Raw genomic sequence first — 26,330 nt, 5'->3', positions numbered from 1 at the left:
GCTATACAAGTAACTTATGTATGGCTTTTTGAGGGACAGATTAACACAGTCAGAGCGCAAGAAGAGGCTTCAAGGGGGCCAGGAACACCCATGTCAATTGAGCAAAGTCTAGGGGAGCTGACGCACTTCTTGAAGATAGCACAAAAGTCTTGCACAATGTTCGTTTCTTGGAAACACGAATCACTGTTGGGCCACACGCTGGGAGGATTGTGAAGGGCAAAGATGCAAGCAACTCTGCAAAGGGCAGCAAATGCAAGTCTCCAGTGAAAGCAAGCAAGCTAAACACAAGTGTTAAGTACCCCTAGTTGCACAGTATCTTCAGTCTGAAGAAAAGGTTCCATCTGGCTTATGTTGCTGTCCTGCAGATCCAGTTGTACCTGGGCCTCAGTCATGGGGATAAGAGGGAGGACGTCTAGGGACTCCTGCGCTACGTTTTGAAGGTTGGTAGCAGCCATGGGCACACTACAGATCAGCAGCACTTCGTGGTTTCAGCTACTCGTAAATGGCATCACAGTGGTTCTTGGACACATTGTAGACTCTCCTTGCTTCTGGGATCCAGCACTCTGTTGAGGTGGCTTAGGTCATCCTGCTTCGAGGGAGTCCTTAGGATCTTCCTGGAGCTTGGGCCTGGCTTAAAAACTATGCACTTGATTCTGGTGTTCCTGTCCCCTGGCACTCTGTTCCAGCAATAGGAAAGAAGTACAGACAGCAGGGAGAGGTGTTCCAGTCAAGTTAGTCTTGGGGTCAGTTGGTCCCACCAACCCAATAGTAGTGGTCATTCTTTCCAGGCTTCGCTAGTCAATTAGAAATGTGGAGCTTCAGCACTGCAGCAGGGCTTCACCGGGAAGACCAACGGTCCAGGATGGCGCAGTAAGCTTCTCTTCCATTTTCTTCTTGGGTTCCTCTGTCCAGTGGTCGACTGTCTTCCTTGCAAAGGACTTCACCTTTTATACAAGTTTCTCCCATTCATTTGGAGCCTATCTGTCACTTGCACGGCAGGGTGGCTGGCCTCCAAGGACAGCCGGCCAATCCCCTTTGGGTGCATTCCTGTAACAAAGGAGATGAAGCACAGGGAGTTTCGGGAACCTCCCTTGCTTCCTGTCCTGCCAGACGCAATGGAGCCAGAGGCGGGCTTCACCTGTGAATCCTGCCAAAGACCAAACAAAGGGACCAATCCTGGTTTGGCACGCAGAGTAAATCTCGAGAAGGACCTCAAAAACAAGAAATGGCAAAAAAAGACGACCAGGGCTGTTTTGACAAAATCGGTACCCATGCGTACAATACTGCAGCTGAGAATTCAGCCTGCAGTAAAAACGCACAACGGTAGGAAAAATAAACCACTGCCCCCAGCAATTAATTGTAGTTAGGGTAACATAAAGATTTTACATGAGAAAGTAAACAAAAGGGGGTACTAAGTATCCCCCAGCAGTCCATGTAGGATGGTGTGTGCTGGGTCTACAGAGAGGAAACGGTAATTCATTCAATTTCACGTTACTACCCTTGGAAACAGTAGTTTATCAAAGAGAAGGTATTTAAACCTTCAGAGAAATCCAATGGACTTCTCAGTGACACTGCACTGAGGGTGGTGGGTGTCCCAATACAAAAAGACAATGCCTATGGAGTTTGTCAGACTCCAAAACCAAAAGAAACAGAGTTCAAATCAAAGACAAAATACATGTTTGAGAAAAAGGTCTCTCACTCCAGGATACAAAAATTATAAGTTGTTCACTGTAGTGACTAATGTACTCTTAGTCCATTGCCCACTTTCCTCCATACTGCATACTGCATGGGTGTCCCTCGCTATGGATGGGAGACGGAACCTTTCTCACCGGAAAAACCCTTCTTCCCCTTTAAATTTAGAGGCATGCTGCCCTGGGAGCATGCGCTCCCGTGACACTGCCCACCGGCTCCACTCCTCAGTCCCAATTGACGTGTTGACAATATTAATATTGCCTTATGACACCAGCATTATTAGGGGGAGGATGTTGGGCGTATGGAGGAAAAGGGACTATGGACTAAGAGTTTGTTAGTCACTATGATGGGACAGACGGAAGGGACAATAGATGGGATGAACGGAACGGGCAGATTAGATGGAACGGACAGAGTAGATGGCACTGATAAACCTGGAACATTGGCCTATTTATCCATATCCTCCCCCCGCACCCCGTGTGGCTGTAATCCCAGCCCCAGTATGTATATGTCCGTGTTTCGCTCTGTTCCCTGCCATACTGTCCATGTGCCTAGTCTTGGGCGCTTTAAAGATAACCATCACATCACTACGCTTACACTCCACCATCATTCAACTAGAACACAGCTGTACCCCTGATTAATTCGACTTAATATGACCCCATGTACACCTCATTACCCTAATAAAACGCAGCTACCCGAGCACATTCCGGCCTAGTTGCTCACAGATGCGTCCTGCAGGCCTAACGCAGCCAGAGTCCAGTCTAGGTGTCCACCCACCAGACTGCACACATACAACTGAAATCTCCAGCACCACACCGAAAGCTTGGATGCAGCTACCTCCCGGGAATTACATCAGCTGCACACACACCCTACAACACTATCTTGCTCTACTGACCAGAACTACGGTTCCCGAGGGCATTCAGCCTCCCAGCACTTTCAGGTCATACCAATGATATATAGAGCGCTATATAAATGCCAAGTAACAGAACATAATAGCGGTGAGTAATAATTACTCTTACGTCCCATCCCCTTTCCTCCATACTGCAGGGGTGATTACAACTGAATGTAGCTCCAGGGTGAAGAGGTGACCTTCCTTTAGAAAACAAGTTCCTTAGAAACGCCTGTCCGAAAGCCGCGTCTGATTTAGAGCCTTCGTCCAAAGAGTAGTGTTTGCAGAAAGCCGTAGGGGTGGCCCAGATGGCCGCCCTGCTGATGACCTGCGACGGAACATGTCTCTGGAAAGCGACAGTCGCGGCCTTGGCTTTGACAGCGTGGGCATGCATGTTAGGTGGACATGGTTTGTGCTGCCCCTCATAGGCCTCCTTGATGGCCGAAAACATCCACTTTGCTTTAGGTGCCTTTGATGCCTGATACCCAGATCTTGACCCCCCCCCCCGCCAAAGGTGACTAATCGAGCGTCTGACTTGTGGAAGATCTTGGTCCTGTCCAGATAGAATTTCCGAGCGCGCCTGACATCTAGACAGTGCAATACCCTTTGAGTATCATCCTTAGGATCAGCAATAAACGTGTGTAACACAATCGTCTCGTTTACATGGAAGGAAGAGACTGCTGGATCTAGGTCACCTGGCCTAAGCACCACCCACCTTCTTAGCCCTGCCTCTTCCTTCCTGTTCTTAACTCCTAGGTTAAGGGTGTCTCTTGTCCGGGCGTTCGAAGCAAAGGGCAGACGGAGAAAAGGGCAATTACTGTTTGGACCTGGAGGACCCAGGGCCCGACCCCCCCACCCCTTACTCAGACAGCAGGTAAGCATACACCAGCATGTGTTTACTCCCTCTGTCACCACATGCCATCCTCACCCTCTCTGGCCCCCCTGTGGTGATCCCTTCTGCCCCCCCCTTCCCCGCACACAGGTGTTGCCTGTTTTGCTTGATTCTTCTACCCTTCTCCCCAACCCTCCCCACCCCATTCCCCCAGTCAACTTCTGCAGGAGTCTGTCCTGCTGCATTCTGGTTTCACCATCACAGTCTTGTGGCCAATGCTAGATTTGACTTTTATGTACTTCATTGATTCAGGCCGTCACCCTTTCTCATGGTGGCCCTGAATCATGCTGTTCCCATCTTCATCTTGTATCCAGGCTTGCAACATTGTGTTACTACTGACTTTTGCAATTGTATTCCCTCTCCCCTCTTGCTACTCCACTCTTTTTGACTGCTCATTCTCTGTTCTCTCCTCCTCTCCCTTTTCCGATCTCCCCTCCTCACCTTACTTTTTTTCTATGCACTTACTCTATCAGAAGTGTCCCTGGACCTAGTATGATAGCAACCTCGTCGGTCTCCTCCTCCTACACTTACTTGTCCCCCCCCCCCCCCTTGTACCCTCCTCCCAGCACTATGTGAAATGTTGTCAGGCCTAGTATGATAGTCGCTTGTTTTGTTGTTCCCCTCCCTTTCTGCACTACTCTCTCTCTCGCCTTTGTTTTCTCCGCCTCTGCCAGAAATGTCGTCAGGCCTAGTATGGTAGTCGCTTTTCTGTTTCCATTTCCTTCCCACTCCCCAATCCCCCCACCCCCTTCCTTATCTATGTCTTGGCTCTTGCACTATCTGAAATGTCAGGCCGAGTATGAGAACTGATTTCACATCCTTACTGTTCATGACTTGTGAGAATGTCATTGTATTTTCCTTTGTTCCCTCCCTTGCCTTGAAGCGCTTTGCAACACATTGCTTATAGGCGCTATATAAATAAACCACGCAGGATGCGTTCTCAGGACCACCTTATCCTAAAAGTAGCATAGGGTGCCGTAGTCACCAATGCTGGATCTAACAGCGGAGGTGAGACCAACCAACAAAGCTGTTTTAATGTTGACAGTCTGATGTCCGCGGATGCCATAGGCTCGAAAGGTTTGTGTGCTAGGGTGCCGAACACTACATTGAGATTCCACACGGGGTGTGGTTTCTCGATGGGCAGGTAGAGCCTGGTGAGGCCCGCCAGATGTCGTTTAACCACTGGGTTAGAGGAGGAGTGCTCCTCCTAAGAGTTCCTGTAGGCGCTGATGGCTACCAAGAAAGGTGCAGCGTGTGTCGATTTGCACCCCGGAGTGAGCGAGGTGTGCAGAGAAGGAGAGCACATTGTCCAGTGTGCAAGTAAGGGGGTCGATCCTCTTTAGAGTCCGCCCAGTGACAGAACCTAGTCCATTTACTCTTGTACTGGGTCCTAGTAGCCCTGCTCCTAGACCCCCTGGATGATTTCTAGGTTTGCCTGAGATGGTCTCATATGCTTCAGTGTGACATGCTCAGGAACCACGCTGCTACGGCTAATTTCTGGGGAGCCGGGTGGATGACCCTGCCCCGCTGCTGCAAGAGAAGGTGAGCTGGGCCCAGCTGCAGATGAATGGGTGGCCTGTCCGAGAGGCTAAGGAGCTCTGAGAACCAAGGTCTCGTTGGTCACCACAGAGCTATCAGAATGATGCAGAGGTGACCTGACTCTTATCTTGCAAATCACCTTGTGGACCAGGGGAGTGGGACGGAAGGCATATGGTGTCATGCTTTCCACTGTATCTGGAAAGCAATGCCCAGTGTGCCATGGTTCAGACCCTGCCAAGATGTGAACTGAGGGCACTTCCTGTTGAAGCAGGTAGCAAAGAGGACCACCTGAGGATGCCCAGCAGAATCTGATCGTTCAATTGCCATTCATAATTGTCAGCTCACAGTCTGCTCAGCCTGTTTGCTTCCAGATTGGACTCCCCAGGGAGGTGGATAGCGGTCGGTAGAGGCTGCACAGCAGGGGGGAATCTAGTTCCACTCTGCTTGTTGACATAATACATGCTGGTGGAGTTGTCCGTCTGGATGAGGATGCCCTTGCCTCTAAGGAGTGGAAGGAAAGCTTTGAGAGATTGCCAGCTAGCTCTCAGCTCTTGCCAGTTGATATGAGATTCATGCTCCTGCATGGACCAGACTCCATGGGCACTGTGGTTGTCCAGAGTCGCCCACCAGCCTTCCAGTGAGGAATCGGTGGTGATGGTGACCTGAGGTGGTGCCTGCCGGAAGTGCCTGCTAGTGCGCAGGATGCAGTCCCTGTCCACCAGGCAAGGTTTGGGTGGAGAGAAGGAGGAATGCTGACAAGCTCCGCTTGGGAGCCCCACACCTGATTCCATGAGGCTGCGAAGTGCAGCTGTAATCTCCTCATCTTGACTCTCGTGCAGGGGGCGGCCAGTAAGACCGCTGCCATGATCCCACAATACGTGCTGGTACCACCAAGCCGAGGTGACTTCTCGGCTGAGGAAGTGAAGTACGCCCCTCTTGATGGCCATGACCTTGTCCTCTGAGGTCAAAACTCTCTGGGCTCATGTCCCAGATGAGGCCCAGAAATGTCAGGCTCTGCGTAGCCTGCTGCGGAAACATCTTGAGGTTGATGGAAAATCCCAGCTCGTGAAGTGGTCATAAGAGCAGAGGAAGTGTGATGCACCGCCTCCGGATACCTTGCCTTGACGAGCCAGTCCAGGTATGGGTGGACATGGAGGCCCTGAGGAGGGCTGCCACTGCATTCATTAGTCTGGAAAACACCCTGGGGCATGAGTTGAGGCCGAAGGGTAGAACCTTGTATTTGAAATGGAAAGCCATGATCCTGAACCGCAGAAAGAATCGATGAGGCTGCCAAATCGGGATGTGTAGCGTCCTTCAGATCCAGGGAACACATCCAGTCTCCCTTGCACAGTGTCTCTGCTATGAGGGCTGGCATAACCATCTTGAAGATAGAGGGAGAGGTTGAGGGAGGATAAGTCCAACACAACTTTCAGGCCAGCCTGGTTCTTTTGTATGGCGAAAATCCTGGAGTATAGAAGCCCAAGCCTCGCTAGGAGCTCGGGACTTCTTCCACTGCCTGGCTCTCGACGAAGTATTGAATTTCCACCAACATAGTTGCTGTCCCAATCTGGTGGAGTGGAGAAATGAATCGTGGATACTACGGATAGGATACTTGGGTCCATGAACTTCTGATGCCAAAACTGTTTGAATGGCAAGCCTGCCTGCCATCGGAGACGCGTATACCCGAAGGGGGGCGTCCTGTTTTCTTTCCCTCTGAGGCTGTTGCGAAGGAGGGGGACTGAAAAGAGCCCTTCGTAAGGATAAAGACTTCGCAGTTTGGGAACTGTTTTTCTTTTTCTTAGCTCCTCATCGGTGGTGGAGTGAAAGAGGTCACCACCCTCGAATGGGAGGTCCAATATATGTTCCTGGTTGTTTGTGTTGAATTTAGTAGCCCAAAGCCAGGCAGTGCTTTGTATGTACGTAGCAATGCATATGGCCCGGCCAGAGGTCTCAATGTGGGCCAAAGTGGACTACATGATGTCCTGTGCCACCAGTTTGACCACTGCCCACCCCGCCTTCAAAGTTCTGGAAGGAAGTCTATTTACCGCCAAAGCCTCTGGTTAACAGCTGCATCAGTGTTGGATTGGCGAAGGTGAAGTGAGGCGTTGGAATAAAGCTTCTTTCCCTAAGCCTCCACGATCTTATCCTCCTTACCTAGAAGCAGCCGATGACATTGTGGCCAAGGACAACTGAGGCTTCGATTAGAGTGACGCTACAGCGGTCACCAAAGAGTGCGGTTGAGGGTGTGCTGACAGCAAGAGTGGAACCCCCTCCATTTGCCTATACTTGGCGTCGAGGCACCGATTAACAGGTTGGGCTGAGTGTGGCATGAGCCACCCCTTCTTGGCCAAGGCAACAACTTCCTTCTGCATCGGGATCCCCGTTCTAGCCACAGGGCATAGCGTGAGGACTTCGGCCAGGACCCCCGCTGTCAGGTTCTTTGGTATTGGGGTCATGGTTGTTATTCGTGGTGTTGGTAGGGGCAATTTCATGTTTCCTTGACTTAATGTTAGGCAGGTGACATTCTCCCAAAGAAAGATGGTGGATTCCCTGCTCAATAACTATTGGCTGCTACAGACCTTTGTGATACAGTTTGGAACCTCTGAGGAGGGTCTAAACTGCCTTTCATTCAGGATCAGCAGAGAAAAGGTTGCAACACTCAAGCTCCACAGTAACCCTCAGAAACCAGAGAAGGGAAATCTCATATTTCAGTTGACAAGCTGCAGGAGGTGCCAGAGATTAACATAAATCGCCAAAGATCAACATAAACCACAGGTAAGTGACTTAAGGGAAAAATCGTTATGGAAAAGTTCTTATTTCAAGTGACTGTTTGAAAACTGCCTGTACAGTATGTGCAGCGTAGCAAAAGGAAGTTTTTAGTAATTTTCTATTCCTAGAAAAAATGATCAGTTTGTATTTTGGTTATTGTAAATAAGTTAGGAAGCAATAATAATTTGATGCGTGCGAGCTTCAGCTTCTAAAGTTATGTCACAACATTAGCGCGCGCGTGCAACCTAGAAAGAAAGCGTTTAGTTTCCATTGCGCATTGAGTTTTTCCGGCATTAAAGAAAAGCACCTTGCTGCGTGCCAGTGCGTCGGCAAAGCGTAGAGAAGGCAGCGCCGTGGCGAATCCCGTCAGAAGTGGCGTAGTGGAAAATAGATTATGGCGTTGAGGGAAGAAATCGGCTGTGGATGCAGCAGCGTGATTGAAGTTGGATGCGTGGGATTGGTGAAGAACTCAAGAGGCGTTTTCTCATGCAGTGTCGGTTTCAAGGAACGCGCGTGTGCAAGAAAATCAATTTCAGGATATTTCAAGAGCGCGAGTGAGGGCAGCGCTTTTAATTGAGAAAGGAAAACACAGCCAGTGAGAGTGTTTAAAGAATGTCAAGACCAAGCTCAGAAGCATGATAGCAACGCTAGAATAAGCAGTTAAGGCAGCAAGAGGAAACGACTTGTGTAAGAAAAGATTTAGTTTGCAAACTGTAAAACAAAAGAAGTGAATCAGCCAGCTTGCAATTATTAAAAGCCAGTACCCAATTTAATAGAGGTTTGTACGTTTTGGAAACAAGACTGCATTGGTCTCAACTCAGAGAGCAGAAGAAGTTTCATCATTAGAACTGAGGCTACTAAATGAAAACTTGGGTACAAAGTCTTATTAAGAACACTACAGCACTGCAGGTTGGAACTGTGAAGTGGTGACAGGAAGATGAGACAAGACTTCTTAAGCACCTCAAAATGCCTCAAGGCTTAAAGCTGAGGTAGTCAGGTAATTGATGGGTTATTTGAGATGAGGGTTACTATTAATTTAGTGTAGGTGTATATTTTAGAATGTTAACCAAGGTTGTGTTATTTGCAGGTTTTCAAGTGTTCAAAAGCCAAAGGAGACCAGAGGGAACCTGACGGTTTATTTTCTCCACTTCCCCCTTTTCCCCCCGATATGGTCAGCCGAGCAGTTCACCTGATTGCTGGAAGGACTCGTTTGGAGGATTGGGTGGGCTATCGTCTGCTCCTGCAGGATTTCGGCATTGAGACCTGATGGCAGCTTACGGTTGTTCGACCTTTGGTTGAGGGAGCCCCAAATACTCTGCCAACCCTGCAAGCCGTTCATGGAAAGCCTTGGCTGACGGCATGTCGGGTTCCTTTTCCTCCTGGTCTGTGTTCACCAGGGTGTCGGGCTGGTCCGGAGCGGGAGGAGGAGTGATGGTCCTGAAGGATGCAGTGTAGGATCTGGAGCAGGTGGCTACCTCAGGGGTGGTGTGGAACCGCCTGACCTGTGGGAGGTGGGGAGCTGGAATCGAGGGAGCTGGCAATGGCAGCAGGGGCCCCACTGGGCCTGCAGCGCTGGAGCCATTGGAGGAATGACTATAGGTGCAGCGGAGGGGCCGGAGGGAGCATGTCCCTGATCACATCCCGGAGGATGGCCCCCATCTGAGGTGATCTCATGAGAGTGAGGACGTTTTCAAAGAACCTGTCCTTACAGGCCTGTGGGGTGGTAGGTGATGTTGACGGGGTAGCGGGCGGCTGCTGGGGCCAGTGCATACTCTATGGTTGCAGGGTAAATCTGCCCTGCAAGGCTGATGGATTAGCTGTAGGCCACGTACCTGATTACTAAGGCCCACCTCTTAATTCGTTCTCCCAGCTGCTCCGCACCAAGGGGGTGGTATCAGACGAGCGGCCATCTTGTCTGGTGCGGCAGCCATCTTGTTGAGCTACGTACCATGTGCCAAACTTGTGGTGCTTGGCTCACTGGGCCCGTCCTCCTCCAGGACTCTTGGCGGTGCAGCATGAGACCTACTCTGCACCTCAGGACAGGGCCTGGTAGGCGTGTTGCCCTCGGCAGTATCGCCGGTAGTGCTGCATGCAGGCAATCCCTCGGACATCTGGCCAGTACTAGGGTGTAGCCCCTCGGGTGGACACCTGGTAAAAGAACCTTGCAGTACCTCAGCACTGTCTCCGGGAGGATCTAATTACCCCTCGGCCTGTAGCTGAGATAGGCTTTACACCAGTGCAAGAACCTGAAAAGTTCCACCCGCTCTGTTGTTTCTTGGGAAGGAGTCGCCCTTGTCGGGAGCGATTGAAAAAAGCAGCCCTACCTTTGGCCTTGACTTGTGTCTGACGAAATCCTTTAAGTCCTCTGAAGGCGACTTCTCGAAGAACTCCCTCCACCGAGCTAGCCTGTTCTTCAGAGCGCATGGTGAAAGCGCATTGCACATGGTACTACCCTCCCAGCTGTGGTTGGGGCCAAGGCAACGGAGGAAAAGAGCGTGGGGATCGGACGTAGGGAAGAGCCCCTCGCAGGCTGCACGCCTGCTGAAGCCCACTGACGTCGACATGCGCCGGGGATTAGCTTGACACCAGAGGACCGACTACCTGATTGATAAAAAGAAGACAAAAAGACAGAAGAAAGTATCAGGGGAAGAGGGCGTGGTAATATAAGGCCGAAGCCAAACCCAGGAGCGCTTGTGAAATCAGCCCGTTCCCATCGATGCGGAAAAGGGGATTGGGGAGTGGTGCTGGTGGGCGGATGGAGTCAGGGCAGCTCATGCTTCCAAGGCTGCGCCTCTAAATTTAAAAGGGAAGGTTTTTTTCTGGTGAAAAGTGTTCTGTCTCCCAACCGTAGCGAGCGACGCCTGTCTCCTGTCCCTAGTGAGGGACGACCATGCGATATTGTTATTATTTTGCATTTATATAGCGCCTTATATACCTTTGGTATGGTCTGAAGGCATTGGTAGGTTGAACGCCCTTGGGAACCGAAGTTCAGATCAGTAGAGAGTCTAAAGGTGCCTGTGAGCACCGGGTATGTGTGCAGCCGTGCAGTATCTGTGTAATAGCTGATTCTTAGCGGTAGGTGTGGTGGTTGAGAGATCAGGAGTATGTGTTCGTTCTGGCAGGAATTATCCAGACCGGATGTGGCTGCGTTAGGCCTGAGAACACCTGGCTGGGGGGTGAGTAACCAGCAGTGTTTTACTTAGAATGATGTGGAGTGAGCGGCGGATGTTGGTATGAGAACAGTTATACCGAATGGTGTCATAGTATCTGTCTTCTAGTTGAGTGGTGATGTAAAGGAGAGAGTGAGCGTGGTGGTGAGATATGATTGGTTATATGCACTTTCAGACGTTCTTTGCATTCCAAACCCTATTATATACGTTGCGTAATTCTATGCGCTCCAGTCCATTCCATGCACTCCTATCCACTCCATGCATCCCAGTTAGCTCCATACACTCTGGTCTGGTCCGCTCCACGCATTCATGCATTCCAGCTCGCGCGCGCGTTGGAGTCCGCTCTGCGCGCTCCAGTCCGCCATTCTTACTCCAGTCAGCCCTACACATGCACTCTTGTCTGCCTCATGCATGCACTCCTGTCTTTCTCACACATGGACACATGTCTGCCCCACGCATGCACTTCTGCCTGCACTCTGCTCTATGCATTCATCCATTCTACTCGCCCCCTCTACGCACACGCGCCCCCTCCACGCACAAGCGCCCCCCTCTACCCACACGCACCCCCCTCTTCCCACACGCACCCCCCTCTACGCACACGCACCCCCCTCTACGCACTCCTCTTTAAGCACTCGCGCTTTTCACGCATTCAGCAGCAATATCCTGTTCTATATATTCATCTCTTCACTCATCTGTTCTATACCCTCATCCGTTCTATACACTTATCCACCCCTCCGCTCTATCCACTCATCCACTCGTCTGCTCTGTCCATTCATCCACTCAACCACTCATCCGCTCATTTAGTTAGCAAAACCACATAGTCTTTTTGGAAGGAAAAACGTTAGTTAGTCGAGCAGTAGCAGCGCTTAAGGTTCTAGAGGCAGTTTCTTCACACATCAAGTCCAATTCGCAATCCTAGTTAAAAGGCACTTCCGGAGAGAGCTCAAAGTCTTATGAAGCAGCAGAATGACAAAAGCTCCTGTGGATACTTTCCTGGAGTCCTGCTTAGGTTAGGGGACTTGGATAAGTCTGATTGGGTCTCTGGAGGTTCACCTGCAGCTCAGAAAAGACTTGTAAGGATTCGGCCTTGGCAAGACAATGCACCACAATTGGGTCGGAGTTCTCCTGGTATTCATGGTTTGCAGCTGTGGAACGTCACAGCGCATCAGAGATTCCTTAGATTGCAGTTTGTCTCAGGGCTGGTTTGACCCACCAACCAAAGGCAAGTAGTCCTTTTTGAAGATCCCCTATTGCATAGAAAAGGTGTTGGAAAGGGTCTGCAGGTGCATCTGGTCGTCGGCTTCTTCAGTTACTTCTGTTTCCATTGGTCGACTTGCCTTTCACCTCAGGAACATCACCTTTTATTCAGTTTTGGCACACTCCACTGCAATCTCTCAGCAGTTTACAGAAAGGGGCAGGTGGTTGTCCAATCGGGACAGCCAGACCCCCAGTGGGAGCTGGTTCCATTCAGGCACTCCGCCAGGCAAAGAGCAGGGGAGTGAAAATCTCCTCCCCCGTTGCCCGCCTGATATGGAGGAAAGGGGCTGTCCTAAAGTCCAGCAAAAGGGTTGGTGTCTCTAAGGTAGAAGGGAATTAACACAGAAAGGAGAATTGTCCCTAACACCACCTCCCGTAGTTGTGTAATGTTGTACTGCTATGTATTCGTTATTCATGAGCATGTGAATCCATGCCAGACCCCATGCTGGAGAAGGAACAAGTTACTTACCTATAACTATTGTACTCTTGCGTCCTGTCCCCTTTCCTCCATACTATGGGCGTCCCTTCCAAGGGATGGGAGACAGAACCTTTTTCACCAGAAATAACCTTCTTCCCCTTTAAATTTAGAGGCGTGTGTGCCCTGACTCCGCCCTCCGGTGCCACACCCCAGTCCTATTTTGTGCATCGGCAGGAACGGGCCGAATTCACCAGCGCTCCTGGCATGACGGGTAGTTGGGAGCCTGATTGGCCAGACATTTGTTCGTGAGAGCGAGAGATTTGAGGGAGACTCTTTGGGCTACTGAGAGCCAGCGTAAGATGCGTCTGGTGTCAGAAATGTGCTTATTCCTGAGAATATTCAATGCTGCCCTGATGGCGTTGTTTTGGGTGACTTGGAGCTTACTGAGATTTCGTTGACTCGTCCCTAGATAGAGCGCATTACAGTAGTCAAGTTTTGACGTAATGAGGGTTCTAGCAAGGGTGGTGCAGTTAGCCGTGGTGAGGGATGCATGGCAAGCTATAATAGGTTTGCAAGTGTAGGCGGATGCTGAAATTACGGCATTGGTTTGTCTAGAGAGAGATAATATAGAATCTAGATAGATACCTAGAGTTTTAGTATCATTGGAGACCTTAATGGTGTTGCTGTTGATAATGGTTTTGAAAGTGGGAGCAAGTCTGCTCCCCGTGCAGGCAGACGCATGTCCCTCCTGTGAAGGGAAATGTGCCCCGGCCAGTGATATCAGATGTGCGCCACCCCACCCTGCTCGTGAAGGCAATAGCATACTTGCCAACCCTACAGATTTAGGCAGTAGGCTAATGCCTTTTAAGCAGTCCTACTGCCTACAGATTTCAAGATCCTACTGCTTTTTACAGTGGCAAGTAATGTGTGACTCTAAGGCAGGCTCCAGGACAAAGCATGCAAGACTCATAGTCCGTCTATACAGTGGACTGGTGGGTGATTTCTTGGATTGGACTCAGACCAATCCACTGACCTGACAGCTACTTGACTCTGTCCTGCACGCTTGCCCGGACAACCTTTCGGTGAACTACCAGTGAAGGCAAGTGGCAGAGTGTAACGCCATCACACAGCATCTGCCGACAATTTGGTGTTAAGTTAACATTCAGAATTATACATTTTTAACATTTCAACATCTTTCCATGTTCTGCTGGTTGTATGTTTTGTATTTTCCTGTGATGTCGTTATGGGAATCAATAATTTTGAAACTTGAAAAATCCTTCTTTTTGGTTACAGAATGTTGGCAAGTATGTAATAGTTACTCCCCCTCTGCCCAGGAAACAAGCCACCCTCCCTCCCCCAACCGGCCAGTGACGGGCAGGCATGTGCACCCCCAAACCCCGCTAGTGATTTCAGACTCATGTGCCACACCCCACAAATGAAGGCAGACCTCTGTGCATGCCCCAACAGCACCCACACCTCCAGTGCGTGCATACAAGTGCATGCGTTCCCCTCATCCCTAGATGGCAACCGCGCACCCCTCAAACACCCGCTCCCCCTGCCCTCCACGTGGCAGAGGCGCACCAAGGCCCGCCGTCGTCCTTCCCCATCGTCGCCGTGCCCGTCTCCATCTCGTCCCTTGGTGGAGGTATTGGAGGTGAAGGATGGACGTGAAGCGGCGAATGGACTCGCCTCCGCTTGGGTGGAGGGCTTCCCGATGGTCCAGGTGCCGCTGGATCGTCCGCATGAGGCAAAGGCATCCTTGTCCTCATTTCTGAGCACAGGGTATGCAGGGCTAGTAAGATGTCCTCCGACCTGTCTGTCGGTGGTGGCAGTGGTTGCAACAGGAGCAATCCGCATCAGTGGGGTGTCCTCCGGTTCCTCGTCGACTCCACGTCCGCCTCGTCGGGGTCCTTCTCGTAGGACCTGACCTCGACAAACTTCTTGTCAAGGATTGCCTTGAGGCCCGACAGCTCGTTCTCGGAGGAGATGTCGGAGTCCTGTAGGACTATCGCGCCCCCCCTTCTTCTCAGCCCCCCGCGACCATATGGGCAGATACATGCACCCCTCAATCCTGTCATTCCGTGCATGCAGTACCCCCATGCCTCCTACGCGTTCAGTCGAAAACAGGGACAATCCAATCCTAAATATTTAGGAGTGTCAAAAAGAAAAGAACTCCAGTTAGAAAAATGGTTCCACATTGTTGCCATTTTTTCACAAACGACTGCTACCACAACAGGTCGCACAGCGATGATGCATTCAACTTTGGGAAACCGTTAAGGTATCATTTGCTTGTCTTAAGGATTTGTACGACAGGGCACACCCCGTGCAGTCGCTCTCTTCTAGAAAGGTTTTAGATTAAGCCTAGCTGGGTGAAAAAAGAGTCCGAAGATTGACGACACATTTAAGGTTATGCAAAAGAATCCCAAAAATGAACTTCTGCCCAACATGGGTCCCTTTTCTTGCAGTATGCATCAGAGTTTACCCAAAGTGTGATGTCTGGTGCATAAAGGTTCCCTATCAAAAATTCACCTTATGGGTTTAATCCTCCTGAAGTTGATCAGCTTTAAACCTGTCGGCCTGTCAACAGAAGGAGGATCAATGGCAATCTTTACTTTATTTTGCACATTCCCATAATTACATTCCTGGGCTACCACTAAAATACTAAGAACCGTGAATGCTCATGCACTTGAATTTTGTTATGGGATCCTTGTCATCATTTGGTTACATGATTTGTTCTAATTATTTATTTAGGCTCAAGAAAAGCGTGCCGAAGCAGAGAAGCGTGCTATAGCTGACCGTGTCGCCAAAGCAAAAAAAGTAGCAGAGTCTATTACTCGTGACAAAGGTGGTAAGTATTGAATTCAATTGGGTCTTTACTTTTAACACAATTGTCACAAAGTGCTCGAATTTGATCAGACCCGCAAGGCCATTGTACTGTTTTGGGAATACTATGTTCTTTTCTTGCTTTTTTGTTTAACCAATCTACAGCCAAATCCAATCGTATCAATTTTTCCAGTAAATGTATTATGGTGATTTTTTTTGTTTTTTGTTTGTTTTATGTTTGATTTTGCAAATAGCAACTTTTCCTTCTCCAACCATTGTAATTGTTTTAAACCAGCCTGATTGCTATCTTTTTTGCCTGAATTCCTATTTTTGGCAATTCAAGGGGCACTTTCATGTTCCTCAACTTTGTCTTTTCTCTTGTTTTCTAATTTTGTTCCCATTATCTTTTTAGTGGTCAAGAAGGATTTCTTCTTAAGCCCCCCCCTACTATCACGTCCCTTTTTGCCTTATGTATGGTATTGGGTTGTCTCTGAAGCATCCAGTACGTTGGTTACCTCTCAGGCTCCCCATTTTTGCCATAGTGTGATTTTCCATTGGTGACAGCTATTCCCTATTTTTGACTTCAGGGGTTTTGAGATGGAGTTCTAAAATCGACACTTGGGGGAATATTTTAGATTCCCCCTCCCTAGTTATGGTGAACAGTCATGTGATTGAGACAAACCCCAATCAAGGTACGTGGAAGAGTAGTCCATGTTGCGAAGAATTCTCAGAAATGTGCCAATTCCCTCCACCTTACAGACCCCCAGCAACTTTGCTGGATTTTGAGGAATTGATTTGTTTAACCTGGAGAGAGTGAGACCCTTTATTCCCACTCGTGTATATTAATGTGATTTTGGAACTCTGTATTTCTTTTGGTTATGGAGCCTGACAAAATCCATAGGCATCATTTTTTAAATTGTCACACTGCACCGATACATGGAAGTCTCTCAAGATTTCCCAAGGTTTAAATACATTCTCTGGGGTAAACTACTGTTTCCCAGAGCAGTAAAGTGAAATTGACTTTACTTACACATGTAACTTTCTAGACCCAGCCCAATACTATCTTACAATAGGGTGCTGGAGGGGTTACCTAGTATCCCCTTTGTCTAGCTTCTCATGTAACAATTTAATGTTACCCTTTCCTTGATGAATAGCTGGTGGCAGTGTTTTACGTTTTACTACCATTATGGGAATTTACCGTGGGCTGCGTTCGCAGCCATGGTAGAACACCCAAGGGTGCCATTTTTGTCAAAATGGCCCTGGTCTTCTTTTTTCGCCATTTCTTTGTGGAAAGAACGTTCTTGAAATTTACTCTGCGTGCCAAACCAGGTTTGGTCCCTTTGTTTGCTTTGCCTTTGTTGGGATTCACGAGTGAAGCCCGCCTCTGGCGCCAATGTGTCTGGAGTGGCCAGGAAGTGTGGGAGGTGCCCGACTGTGCTTAGTCTCCTAGGAGACCCAAATGCACTCTGTAGTGTTTGGCTGGCTGACTGTCCGACAAGGACAGCCACCCTGCTGGCTGGGTGAGTGAAAGCTAGGCTGGAGTGAATGGGGGAGAACTGAATAAAAGGTGAGTCTCTTGCCTTGGAAGACCGAGTCGACTACTGCAACGAAAGAACCGAAGACGAGCTGGAAGAGGACGGCTGCTGCAACCACTGGACCGTTGGTTTGCCCAGTGAAGCCCTTCTGCAGGTCCGAATTGCCAAAATCCATTCGACAGAGAAGCTCCTTCAAGGACGGCTTCTTCCTTTGAGTTGGTGGGACCAATCAACGCATAAGACACCTGGATACCATTCTCAAGGCTGGTTCGGTTCAACTAGGGAGAGGGACACCAGTTCATGTTCTTGAATCTGCAGCTACTGGAACTAAAGTGACTCCATTTTGTTTGCTTTCTTCAACTATGCAGTGCAGGAGTCCCCCCGACGTCCTCCCTCTTATCCTCATGACTAAGGCTCAGGAACAGCGAGATCTGCAGGAACTGCCAGGAACCACGACTTCAGCAACATTTGTTTTCTTCACACAAAGGTACTGTTGCAACACGATTGAGAGAACGCCACACTCGTTGCGACAGATTGTGAAACTTTCCCAACCTGCAGGCCTAATAAGCTTGTGACCCCACAAATGATTATTTTTCTCCTAAACTACTTCTGAGAACTTTTATAAAAACTTTACCGTTTGATACCAGAACTACTCTTTCCCATCCAAAACACTAGCCCCTTGACTTTGGCCTAGGCCTATTGACTTGAATTGAACTATTCTGGTGAACTGAAACTATCTGCACTGCCTAGTAAGTATATGTAATATATTCTACTTACCTTTGTCCTTTTTGATCACTGCTAAGTAACTAAACTGAAATTTTGCTCCCTTTTCAGGGGAGCTCAAACTGTCTAAAAAACTTTTGTATTGAAGTGTATTGGTCTATAATATTAAGTTGTCTTCTTAGATTGAAATGTTTTATAAATGATTGTGTAAATAAATTAATAAGTGTTTTACCAGGAAACCTTGAGTATAAGGGTCTACTTGAACCACCTGATTGAAAGTCCTCTGTGTAACCACTTGTACTGCTCAAATTCACTCTTGAGATAAACCTGGCTGCTCAGCTCGCTACCAACAAACTGTGTGGTACAGACTTATACCAAAGGTTGGTCTTGCTTACACCTGTAGTCCTAATTGTGTGTGGTGGTCCCAGAGGGTATTGCATGCAATTCTACCTAACAACGACCAATGGAAAAGTTCAGTCTAGCTGGGCATACAGGGAGTCTGACACTCGCACTCCACCCCCGTGCCTGACCTCCCGGCTGCTTACCATATCCAGTCAACCCAAGTCCTAACCTGGCAAAATACACACCTGCATCTTAAAAATGTACTCTTAGAATCTCCCACACATGGACTTCAGTCCGTAAGGGCGTTTCAACCGCAAAGGGCATTGAAGCCAAACAAATGGCAAAAGGGAGCTATATAAATGACAAATACAATAGAAAGCAATTCAAAAGCAAAGGAAACAATGATCTTGCTTTGCAAGACAAGGTCCCCATCACTTGAAAAGGGCTCCCCTGAAAATGCATAAATCCCAGGTAAGAAACTTTAGAAGGGAGATGGAAATGTATAGAACAAGTATTTGTAAATACGACGAGAAGGTAAAATGTTCCCGTAGTGAAGAATCAAAAAGGTATGTTCAATAGATCAGGGGGTTCTCTAGTAAGGTGGGTTGTAGGACACTTAAGAAAGCCCTTAAAAAATCATGACCGGGGAGGCCACCAGGGGGCGCAGGCAAGCTGGCTGCCTAAACTTCAAGCTCCCCGTATTGGCTCCAGGAAACAAGGTAAAAGACGTGCCTTGAAACTTCACAAGCCTCGATTGCTGGCACAATTGGAGTAGGGGAACTGTTAAGGAGCGTGAGGGAGTTAACGCGATCCCCTGAGGTGCCTCCGTTCTCCCGCTAGCCACCCGCGGAGCACAGCCCTCCCCCCTCCCCAGGCGCCCTTGTGAAACATCTACGGCGGAAATCGAGCGCTGGCCGCCCACGCTGCAGGAGGAGCAGCCGAGCCCTCTGCTTGTACTCGCCCGCGAAGCGAGCGCTCTCCAGCACAACATGGCGGGGCTGGATGGGCCCCCAGAAGATCCCCGCTGGTTGCCGGCAACCCACCCCCCACCGCAGTAGGTAACCGGCGCACAGCCGCCCATAGCAGGGGGACGGGGGAAACGGCGTAAGCGGCATTCCGCCGTGTGGAACACCTGAGGGGCCGTGTCCCCCTGCCACCATATCAGCTCCCATAGACACACTTTGGCCTGGGCCGACGCGGGAGCGCGCCTGGGCCCCCACCTCTGGGACTTCCTCATCTGTAAACCACCGCCGCCATAAAGACAGCGGGGGCCCGCCTCTGTGACCCACTCCCACGCACAGCATTACCGCCTCAAACATAGCGGGGGCCCGCCCTGCACCACCCCCCTGGGGGCAGTGACAATGGGCGGAGGAGCCCTCGAAAATGCCAGGGTAGGCTCAGGCCGTCACGGGAGTGCGCCTGGGACCCCCCACTTCACAGCCTGCCCACCTGCCGGCACAGGGTCCACCCAAAGGGGTCTGGCCACCGGGCCCCCTGACCCCACTTCTACACAACGCAGCAGACCCAAACCGGGCCCCCTGCTCACCAGCTACATCCTGCACCGTGCTGTGGGTGCTACCCCACTCGACTGTCACTCAGGAGCTGCCTCAGGTGAGATACAGTGCCGCCCTCCATCCAAGAGGCGGCTTTAGAGCCCTTACCCCACCAGCACCCCCCCTGCAGCCATTACGCCAGCGCAGGGGGCCTGCTGCATCGAGGATGCACAGGGCAGCAATCCAAGCCAGACCCGCCCCCTGGTAGGGGAACCCTCAATATCACACCTCCAGCTGCCTGCCAAGGCCTGCCCGGACCCCCCGGAAGGGACACCACAGTGGGCCAGGGAACCCCAGCAGCCTAAGGCCGTGCCAAGGGAGGCTGCGCTCCCGGCGAAACTGAAGTGGTACACCATAGACCAGAGCACTGACACTGGCATATAGCTCCACCATTGGAGGATAACCACAAGGACTCGAGCCACTACGGCAGGGCTGGCAATTCAGGACCCTGGGACCCTCCTTGAAGATACCCCGAGAGGTCCCAGCACCCTAAGGTGATTGATACCCCATGAGCTGGAGGGAAACTCTTGCGAAGTACCAGTTCACCCCAGGATACCATACAATGGAAACCGGCCCCACTGCCACACAGCCCCCAGACCTGAACGCCAAGCAGAGTAACATTCAAATGATCCTTGAGGAGATCAGGGGCATGAGGACAGACATGGGGGCCAAACTGTCTGACCTTACGGCCAAGGTTTCTACGCTAGAGGACCGAATAGAGGGGGTCGAAAATAATTTGGCATCAACGGACCTCCTTGGAACGCAAATGGACATCACACTTAAGGAACTGCAGCGCCGCGAGCAAAATCTTCGGCTCAAGGTCGATGATATGGAAAACCGGAAGAGGAGAAACAACTTGAGAATTTTCGGCCTTGAGGAGGTGGAAGTGGAGACCCCGGTGGGGCTGGAAAACAAATTCCAAGACATCATCAGAATTGTCCTGGGGTCGGACTCAGGTGAAACTCTCCTGCTCGATAGGGTCCACCGGGCTGGTGGCGTTGGCAGGGGCCCACGCTCGGTCCTAGCAAGATTTCATTATTATAGGGACAAAGCTATGGTGCTGGAGAGGGGGCGAGAACCCTATGGGACATTCAGCACAGGAATTCCAGGGTGACTATATACCAAGACCTCTCCGCCCTCACACTCCAGGTGAGTAAGAAATGCGGCCCTATCACGAGATGGCTACAAGAGAAGGGGGTACCATATCGCTGGGGTCACCCATTCTACCTAGCGTTCGAGTGGCAGGGCCAGAGATACCAGCTAGTCACAGAAATAGACATTCTAAGGGCCACAGATGACCTTACGGGTGACCTGGCGGGATCATCTGCAGATATGATATGATATGGTATTTGTAACGCGCCTATACACAGGTGTTTCAAGGCGCGACGATGCAGGGAGGGGAGGAACAAGGGGAGACAAAACAAACGATCCTACTAGGCCAGGTGTCATTCAGATCGCGCAAGTGCAGGGGTGGGGGAGGGGGGAAAAGTGCAAGGGGAAGGGGAGGGGGGGGAAGTGCAGTAAAGGTAAGTGGCGTAAGTAATAAATAAAAAAGGGCCAGCTAGTGGCAAGTGCAAGGTAAGTGCAGAGCAAGTGCTGGGGAAGGGGGGGGGGGCTGTAGGGATACAGAGACAGTCCCGTAGTGCAGAGGGGCTCCAGGGGATCAGTGACTGGGACCAGGACCGAAGGCAGTTTAGAGTGGTCAAGTTGCAGGATCAGTGCAGTTTAGTGAAGAATTTAATTAGCTCTTCAGCAGGGGAGAGGGAGAGAGAAAGCAGAAGCAAAGAGGAAGGTTTTGAGGTGCTTCCGGAACCGGAGGTGGTTCTCCTCAAGTTTCAGGGAGGCAGGAAGGCTGTTCCAGAGGGAGGCCCCTGCCGCGGAGAGAGATCTACCCCCAGCAGATCAAAATGGAACCGACGGGCATCATGGTCGTGCCCCTCGGGGCCCGGATCTCTCACAGGGGAAGCTGAAAATCAAAGGCTCGTGCAAATTTCGGAAGACCAGACCAGATCGGGGGGACCCTACATGAGTACACAAGTGGCATTCGAGGCTTAATCATCATGCCATGGCTCGATTTATGTTCTTCTGCAATCCTCGTAGATCTGAGTACCTCGTTGAGCCCAGTATGTTTTCCCGACAGTGTGCGGGAAGTTCTTTGTTCAAATGACCTAGGTCAGAGTTGAAAGGTTGCCCATCTTGAGGCTGTTTTATGGTTTCATAGTGTGACACTTGGTGTTTCTCCTTAAAGAAGTGTTGGTGCCCTGTGACCCCGCATTGTGACATGCATTAAGAGGGTCGAGGGAGACTGACCATATGCCAAGGCTGGAGGGCAAAAGGGGGAGGGGCACCACCGCCGGATCCTCACCACCGATGCTAGAAGGCTGACACTTAGTGGTGAAAGGCATGACGTAAGGTGTCATACTAAAAATTATGTTCGATGTGGCCGGGGTAGTGACCCTGGCGGTTCGTTGCTCGCTTCAACCCCTCCAGGGGAGCAGGCGGCGAACGCCCTACAAAACGGGTAAGGAAGAGGGGAGGGAAGAGGGGGTATGGAGTTTTTTTTCGGGGTTAAGGGAAAGGGGGGAATCCAGCTCAAGTCATGGTCACTGGTTTTGCAATGGGTTTTAGCAGCAGACACTCAAAGGGGTTCAGAGAGCACAATACGAAAGATGAAAATGATAGGCACGCTGAATGTCAAGGGCCTCAACTCCCAGAACCAAAAGGTCCCTTACGATTAACATGTTCCGCAAACAACGCCTAACAGTCCTTTTTCCTCCAGGAAACTCACTACAGGCAAGGAAAGGAAAGGAGTCGAAAATAAAGGGGAAAGAGATCGGTAGCAACTACTGGGCCTCACACAGGAGCTCTAAGAAGGAGGGGGTGGGCATTCTCCTGGGCAGGACGTTTAATCTCATGGGAGTAGAAACCAAATGGGGCTTCGGGGGTCGATTCCTAAGTATTAAGAGAACCTGCGAGGGGGAACACATCAACCTAGCCACTTTATATGCACCCAATTCGGGACAAATACCTTTCCTTACCCAGATCTTCAATCTCATGGAAGAATGGGCAGAAGGGGCCATGATACTGGGTGGGGACTTCAACTTGATATTGGACCCCCATCTAGACCGGTGGTCCGCAAAGGGAGGGATGCCCAAGGGGATTTCCAAAGATAATCTGGCCATGCAAACCCTGCTGAGGGAACATTATTAGGTGGACGTCTGGCACACATCCAGGCCAGGTACACTTTTTTCTCACCTCTGCATTGTACCTACACCAGAATTGACCAGTTGATTTCCGAAGAGGGGAATGGGGTAGCGGAACAACCGAAGGTAGAAGCCATACCATGGTCCGACCATGAACTGCTTATAGCCAACTGGTCTTTGCCCGTCTCTCCAAGATCTTTCTGATGGCGATGCAACGACACACTCCTTCGGGACCCCGTATTCCGGGACTTCATGAGGAAAGAAATGTTGGCCTACTTCGAGATAAACGATAAAAGCGAGATCGATATGTCTATGGTGTGTGAGGCTGCAAAGGCAACCTTCAGGGGCCTCCTTATTGCAGAGGGCTTAAGGCGCAAACAAGGGGGCCTAATTGAAAATAAGATCTGCACGGAATTGGGTGGGCTGCGTACCAGGCTGGGTCTCCCAGGGGTAGACCGTGGGGCTCTCCTGGAGGAGATGCAGGGCAAAAGGCAAGAACTTCACACGGTCCTCATAGGGGAAGTCATTAAGAAAATGCGATACACCAAGCAAAGGTACTACGAGCGAGGAGACAGGGTTGGGACCCTCCTAGCACAAACAGCCAGAGGATGTAGAGCCGAGAGAGGAGTTGTTCATCTTAAGGACGGGGAGGGAGGGACCTACTGGGGCAGGGAGGAAATAGTGGAATGTTTTGACGACTACTATAGCAGACTCTACTCCAGACAGGTAGGTGAATCACTAGATGACATCTGCACCTACCTGGCAGAACACCCTCTGCCCAGGCTGTCAGAAGCAGAGCTAGAGGCCTTGGAGGGGAGATATCGGAGGAGGTGGTGGAGAGCGCCATGAAGAGACAAAGCGGGAAAGGCCCCAGGGGGAGAGGGCTATACAGCCGACTTCTATAAACAGACCCAATCTATTCTACTAAAGCCACTGGCCAAATTATTCAATCAAATCAGGAGCCGAGACTAAGTCCCGCCGACGTTCTTGCAGGCCCTCATCACTGTAATACCTAAACCCGGTAAAGACCAGATTGAATGCGGGTCCTATAGACCCAACTAGCTCCTAAACCTAGACGCCAAGATCTTTGCAAGAATCCTGGCCTCCAGATTAGAACGCTGCCTCCCTTGCCTGATACACCCCGATCAAGCGGCATTCGTCCTAAATAGACAGGGCTCTGATAACATGCGGAAGACTCTCCGCATGCTCACCTCTAGGGTGGTCCGCAATGAGGGTGGTCTCCTACTGGCCCTTGACGCGGAGAAAGCCTTCGACAGGGTCAGCTGGGCTTTCATGGGGGAGGTCTTTGAGACTCTGGGAATGGGCCCGAGGTGGCTCGGTTGGATGTCCGCGCTCTACTCCTCTCCCTCCGCCAGAGTGGAGCGAATGGACAGAGTTGCAAATATCTCCCCTCGGGCGAGGCACACGACAAGGATGCCCTCTGTCCCCGTTAATTTACACACTTGTGATGGAACCATGGGCGATCTTGGTCCGCAAGGATGAGGCCATCGGGGGGGGGGGGGGGGGTGTACAGATAGGAGACGCACAATGTAAAATCTGTCGCTTCGCAGATGACGTGCCATCCAAGAGAGACCCGACCAAGGGGAGGGGGGGGGTGTACAGATAGGAGACGCACAATGTAAAATCTGTCGCTTCGCAGATGACGCACTGCTCTATATTACAAAACCGTCCCAGACAGTCCCCAGGTTGCTACAGGGTCTCTCACGCTACGGGGAACTGTCGGGGTATAAGGTCAACCTCGAGAAATCGGTGGCATTCATAGGGGGAAACTTACCGGACCCAGAGGTAACTTATGTGAGTGGGTTCCCCTTAGTCTACGAGAGGAGGGATTCCGGTATCTGTGACCCCTGAGGACCTATACCCAGCTATCCCCCCCCCCGCCCTCCCCTTGGTCGGGTCTCTCTTGGATGGCACGTCTTAACCTTATAAAAATGGTTATCCTCCCCAAGTTCCCGTTTCTTTTTCACATGCTCCCGGTATTGATCCCCAAAACATTCTTCAAGCGAGTCCTTCTCAAATTCCTCTGGTCGGGCAAAAAACATAGGATCTCCTATGAGGTATTAACCAGGCCAAAGGAGGAGGGCGGGGTGGGATACCCCAACTTGGAAACATACCACAGGGCCTCCCAGCTGAGGGTTTTGATTGACCACTTCACCCCAGGTACAGAAAAACAATGGGTGGCCATGGATAATGGGGTTCTTGCACCCGTCACAATAGAGGAATGGCTCTGGGTCCCTAGGAAGAACATCCCTAGAAGTGTTCTGAACCACCCAGTCCTAAAAGTACTGTGGTCCCTCTGGAGGGAGGGTGGTTACTATCGCTGGCTCAAGACCTGGCCCCCTCCACTGAGCTGCATCTGCCCCCCCCCCCCCCCCCTTCTTAGCCAAGATAGCAGAGCCAGCGGCATACCAAACGTGGTTCGAAGCCAGCCTTAGCAGGACCGGCCACCTCTGGGAGGGGGGCACGGTCCTACAACTGAGAGATTTGAAGGAGGCCCTGGGAATAGGTACTCTGTCCCCCTTCCGCTATCTTCAACTCAAAGGAGCCATCATGGGGCGGGGGTGGGGGTTGAGGGGGGACACCCTCAGGAGGGACCTCACAGGTTTTGAGACGCTCCTCCTCTCTGCAAGGGGCTCCAAGGGGATAATATCCCGCCTTTACAAACTCTTCCTGCTCTCCATCCCAAGAGACCCACCACCGGCAAGCACGCAATGGGAAAGGGACCTGGGAGAGGAAATTGATGATGAAAGATGGACAGCAATGTGCAGGCGGGCTAACCGATCCACGCTTAGCTCCAATATCGCCACCAGGCCCTCAAGGTTTTGCACCGTTGGCATTACCCCCCCACAGAGGTTTGATAGAATGAGGCCAGGATATGACCCACACTGCTGAAAGTGCAGAACAGTGAAGGGGGATTATATTCATATGTGGTGGGGGTGCCCAGTGGTCCAAATGTACTGTGGAGAGGTATTAACCTGGATCAAAGGGGTATATGGGGTTGAACGATCCTCCTGCCCCTGGCTTCTCCTTTTTGGTACAGACTCCGGTGATGGCCAGGAGGATACCGAAGACCGTATGTTACAGATCATGTTGGTAGCAGCTAGATGCTGTCTGGTACAGAAATGGAAGAACCCCGGAATGCCGGGGGGAAAAGCATGGGTCACTAAAGTGCGGGCCATTTATGATATGGAATTCCTTACACATCTACTTGACGAGGCTAAGTCAAATATCGAAGAAACGTGGCTGCCCTTCATTGATAAACACTGACGCCCCGCCTAAAGTGAAGCACCCCGGCCGGGGGCTCCTTTCCCGGGGGTGACAGGCTGCCGCCCAATAACTCCACTTGATTGTGAACTTTTCAAAGCTTGGCTCATGACTTTGGCGTGCCAAGTGACACATCATTACAATACCGCTATGCTCTTTACGAACCCGCCAAGCAAGCACCAAACGAGACTTTGAAATGGAGGTGGGAGGGGTATGTGTTATAATTGGTTTTCTGTTAATCTT

The 26,330-nt window shown here is 50.7% G+C and overlaps 1 protein-coding gene across 2 annotated transcripts in view; it reads left to right on the top strand.

Moving 5' to 3' along the window:
• Positions 1-26,330, top strand: part of LOC138497172 (uncharacterized) — a 1,228,614-nt gene that overhangs the window by 718,867 nt on the left and 483,417 nt on the right. For both annotated transcript variants that reach the window (XM_069620463.1, XM_069620462.1), the window contains one exon: positions 15,375-15,471. In XM_069620463.1, coding sequence (XP_069476564.1) covers positions 15,375-15,471 — 97 coding nt within the window. The remainder of the gene's footprint in view (positions 1-15,374; positions 15,472-26,330) is intronic.

This window comes from Ambystoma mexicanum, chromosome 5q (assembly GCF_040938575.1).
Source record: "Ambystoma mexicanum isolate Mex_15411 chromosome 5q, UKY_AmexF1_1, whole genome shotgun sequence".
In the NCBI taxonomy this organism is placed as follows: domain Eukaryota; kingdom Metazoa; phylum Chordata; class Amphibia; order Caudata; family Ambystomatidae; genus Ambystoma; species Ambystoma mexicanum.
The sequence above is the reverse complement of the archived record's forward strand: the minus strand, read 5'-3'. Positions and strand labels throughout refer to the sequence as shown.